A 4,671-nucleotide genomic window follows, 5' to 3' on the forward strand; every position below is an offset into this window, starting at 1 on the left:
AGTTCTCCCCGGCGGCCTCCCACCCCTACCCCGCGAACTCTCCTAGCTAACTGACTTGCACTGACACACGGCTGCCACGTCTGGGGAGGGGGGCGGGTCCGCTTTCCGGGTGACTCACGTCCTCGCTATTTGCCTTTTGTTTCTAGGACGCTTTGGCGGCAGTTTTCTTCCCTCTGCTTTTAATTTGGGGAGCAGGAAAACTAATGAATCAAGAGCGAATCTCTTCTCCACCCATCTTTCCCCCCTCCCTCCTTCTTCAAGTTGGCTCTCTCCCTTCACAAGTTCCGTAACTATCCCAGAAGTGCGGGGGGAGGGGGGCGGGACAGGTGGGGACGGATTAATTACACCTAAACCCGAAAGTTGGCAGTCTAAAGCATCACTTGGCTGGGGAGCCTTTCCGAAACTCCCTTGCAGGCAGCTGGGCGTTTTCCTGCTGCCGCGGTACATTTGCAGCTCATTTCTTTACGCTCCTGCTGTTATGCCTCAATCTACCTGGTTACCGTTTTAAGTGCCTAGATCTGGGAGAATTTCACGAGATGCACGAGAGGTTTTGTTCCAGTCCAAGGTAAAACCCAGTATGCAAAATAAGGAACCACCAAAGGATGCCACGGAAGGGGGGAGAAAAAGGGATTCCCTCACCTTTTCCGGCACATTCCTTGTCAATTTCCACCAGGAGGAGGCGCGCGGTCTAGATCCCCCTCGTCTCCTTTCTTACATCCCCCTACCGAGCGCAGCCCAGGCTCGCCGCGCAGCCGGAGCAGCTCCTCCGGCAGCCCTGGCCCTCCGCAACCCCCTCCCCGCCCCCCGGGTTGGTTTTTCCCAGCTGCGGAGGTTGGGCCAGGGGCTGGGGTGCGAGGAGAGTCGGCGCCCGCAGCGCGGAACGGGCAAGTCGCTGCGACTCTGGTGAGACTGGGAGTTATCTCGGGTGCGGAGGTGAGCGCCGGGGAGCGAGCGGAGAAGGCGAGAGCCTGCGGGGCGGGGGGTGGGTTGGGGGTCTGGGGGGGCGGCTCTGGGGCCACTCCCCATCCTCAGGCAGGAGACTAGCGCCGGTCCGGGGGTCCCACCGCCGCTTTGTTTGCGGCCTCCCCCACCCCGCCTCCCTTTTGGAGATGACTTGAACGCCCTCGGGTCTGATGGGGCTGGCGGGGGCGCGGGCTGGGGCGCCAGCCGAGTGCTTTCCACTTAATCCGTCAGGGTCCTGAAAGACATCAAAAGACTCCTGTAACCTGAAACTTCCCTTGCGTCCTAACCTGGACCTGGAGGAGAGGTCCGGGCGGGGGCGGAGACCCCGGAAGGCAGGTCGTCCGCGGAGGAGGTGGGGGGAAGGAGCTGGGAAGGAGAAGTTTTAGTCGGGAGGCGCTGGGGATTAAGCAAGAAGTTTAGACGCGGGGGACGAGTCTGATCGGGGAAAGGAGGGCGGGAGCCTGGAAGGGTATATATAGTGAGGGCTCGGGACGCAGCAAGACCGTGCTTTGCCCCTCGGGTAGCCTGCCCCTCTGGTTGGGTAAGGATGTGCGTGGCGCTGGAGGAGGCGAGGCCCGGCCGGGCTTTGGGAGGGAGGTCTCGGGTACCCGGTGGGGTCGGCTTGGCTCGCGGAGGCCGATTCCTGCCCTCGGGGAGCCGCGGGCGCCACCACGCCTCACGCTTGTCTCCCGCTTGTCCCAGGTCGCGCAGCGGATCTGCGGGAGGCGCCAAGCAAAGAAGCGGGAGGTGCCACCCGGGGGCGGCGGCCGCAAGACGAGCGGGAGGAGGAGCGCGGAGCCGAGCGTCCCGACCGGCCGTGCGTACTTTCTGGAGGGAAGGGGCGGGGGACTCGGCCCCGGGAGGGGGGCGCCCGGTGGCCAGGGGGTTGGCCAAGTTCCGGCGGCGGCGTTGGCGGCGGACCTCCTCCGCTCCCACGAGGGGAAAGTTTGCTCCAGAAGCTTCCGGCCGGCCCGCGCCCTCCGGAGCCCCGTCTCCCGAACCTTCGGAGCGGGCGGCGTCCCAGCCCGGCTCCGGGGACACCCGAGCCGCGATGCCTGGAGGGTGCTCCCGGGGCCCCGCCGCCGGGGACGGGCGGCTGCGGCTGGCGCGGCTGGCGCTGGTCCTCCTGGGCTGGGTCTCCTCGACCTCCCTCCCCTCGTCGGCGTCCTCCTCCACCTCCTCGGCGTCGCTCCCGGCCCCCGCGGCGTCCGGCCAGCCCGCGCTGCCGGGCCGGTGCCCGCCGCCGTGTGAGTGCTCCGAGGCGGCGCGCACCGTCAAGTGCGTGAACCGCAACCTGACCGAGGTGCCGGCCGACCTGCCCCCCTACGTGCGCACCCTCTTCCTCACGGGCAACCAGCTGGCCGTGCTGCCCGCCGGCGCCTTCGCCCGCCGGCCGCCGCTGGCCGACCTGGCCGCGCTCAACCTCAGCGGCAACCGCCTGAGGGAGGTGGGCGCCGGCGCCTTCGAGCACCTGCCCGGCCTGCGCCAGCTCGACCTCAGCCACAACCCGCTGGCCGACCTGAGCCCCTTCGCCTTCTCGGGCAGCAACGCCAGCGTCGCGGCCCCCAGCCCCGTGGCGGAGCTCATCTTGAACCGCCTCGAGCCCCCCGCGTCCGTGCGGCAGAACCGGAGCATGGAGAGGATGGTGGCGGCGGCCCTGCGAGCGGGCCACGCGCTGCGGGGGCTCCGCCGCCTGGAGCTGGCCAGCAACCAGCTCCTCTACCTGCCCCGCGACGTCCTGGCCCAGCTGCCCGGCCTCCGGCACCTGGACCTGCGCAACAACTCGCTGGTGAGCCTGACCCACGGGTCCTTCCGGAACCTGACGCACCTCGAAAGCCTGCACCTGGAGGACAACGCCCTTAAGGTCCTGCGCAACGGCACCCTGGCCGAGCTGCAAAGCCTGCCCCACGTCCGGGTCTTCCTGGACGACAATCCCTGGGTCTGTGACTGCCACATGGTGGACATGGTGGCCTGGCTCAAGGAGACCGAGATAGTGCAGGGCAAAGGCAGGCTCACCTGTGCGTTCCCGGAGAAAATGAGGCATCGGGTCCTTTTGGAACTCAACAGCTCCGACCTGGACTGTGACCCTATCCTCCCGCCATCCCTGCAGACGTCTTATGTGTTCCTGGGTATTGTTTTAGCCCTGATAGGTGCCATCTTCCTCCTGGTTTTGTATTTGAACCGCAAAGGGATAAAGAAGTGGATGCATAACATCAGAGATGCCTGTAGGGATCACATGGAAGGGTATCATTACAGATACGAAATCAATGCGGACCCCAGGTTAACAAACCTCAGCTCGAATTCAGATGTCTGAGAAGCACGTGAGGACCGAACCAGGACAACTCTGCATGAGATGTAGACCAGCTTTATCCCGTCCTAGGCTTGCTTCACCTCCACCCTCCACTGTAGCCGCCAGTGACCTTGACTGAAAGCAGCGAAGGGAATTTGCTCCCTTCTTCCGTAAAGTTTCTTGGTGTGTTGTTACTGTGGGACGATGAACAACTGTGCATAGTGTTTTATCCTCTTCCTTCTTCTTGGAACTCAACATGTGTGGAGGGATGTTTTCAAGTTTCAGCATGAACATGGCCTCCTGGCTGTTTCTCTCTTAGTACAGTTCAAGGTGTAGCAAGTGTACTCTCACTGATAGCATTCAACAAAAGCTGCCTCAACTTTTTTGAGAAAAAGACTTATTTCATAAATATCAGTTTTATTCTCATGTACTGAAATTGTGGAGAGAATGATTGCATTTCATAAACTGCCTGCAGACCTTAGCAAGCTCTTCAGAGTAACTCCATAGTCCACAGGAGCCCCTGCATCCGAGAGCATGCTTACATTTTACTGTTCTGCATATTTCAAAAAATAACTTGCAACTTCAGATAACTTCTTGACAAGTTACTTTTTTGATTGCAGTTTATATGAAACTATGCTGAAGTTTTTTTATAAACTGCATCGAGAGCCAACAAACTAAATTGTTAAAAAAAATTCAATAAAGATTCTTAAAAGAAGTACAGCTGTGTTCAAGTTTGCTATTTGAAAAAAGGATTAGGGGCAGTGATACTGAATGGTTTGGTTCTGCTGATAATTAAGCTGTTAGTTATTATAGCTGAGAATGAAACAGGAGCAGTGTCTTACACAGACAGGCCTTGGAGATAGAGTTGAGATGGTGGATCCTTTCAGGATTTACATAGAGAAGTTGAATATTCATATGAAAGTTAATGCTATTCATTAAACAGTTTTGTAAAAGCATTATAAAGTTAGTAAGAAGGAAGATTTCTGTAAGACAAACAGTTCACATTTTGGGTTTTTTCCTAGGCTGATTAAGTTAGGACAGAACAAAATTAGTTACATAATAAAACCCTCCATAGAAAATTGTTCTGTTGATTTTTAGAGCAGTGTGTGAAACAAATATAATGCAAATAAATGTATGAAAGTGAAGTGTCTTAAGATAATATTCTAAAATAAAAGATTTTAAAATGTAAATAATTCCTAATATAATGTAAATTGGAACTTAGATTGTCTTGAATATATGTTTTAAAATGCATAAAATGGAACATACAGGGTTGATGGTTTGATTATCAGAGACCCTGGTAATGTGCTTAAAAAACTGTCATGGTACGATATGAATTTGAGGAAATAACCAGAGATAACCGTCTATAATTATAAACAAGTGTCTCAATCAGTTTCTTATGTTCAATTCAGTATTTAAGA

General features: G+C 56.7%; 1 protein-coding gene across 1 annotated transcript; it reads left to right on the forward strand.

The window, feature by feature from the left end:
* The first annotated feature begins 393 nt into the window (after positions 1–393).
* On the forward strand, positions 394–4,386 carry TPBG (trophoblast glycoprotein). Its single transcript, XM_055433630.2, has 2 exons — positions 394–565; positions 1,666–4,386. The coding sequence occupies exons 1-2, from the start codon at positions 537–539 to the stop codon at positions 3,275–3,277; spliced, it is 1,641 nt and encodes a 546-aa protein (XP_055289605.1). The 5' UTR covers positions 394–536; the 3' UTR covers positions 3,278–4,386.
* The last annotated feature ends 285 nt before the right edge of the window (positions 4,387–4,671 follow it).

The sequence above is a fragment of the Moschus berezovskii genome, chromosome 10, assembly GCF_049115385.1.
Source record: "Moschus berezovskii isolate FMDL1 chromosome 10, NW_MosBer_1.0, whole genome shotgun sequence".
Lineage (NCBI taxonomy): Eukaryota > Metazoa > Chordata > Mammalia > Artiodactyla > Moschidae > Moschus > Moschus berezovskii.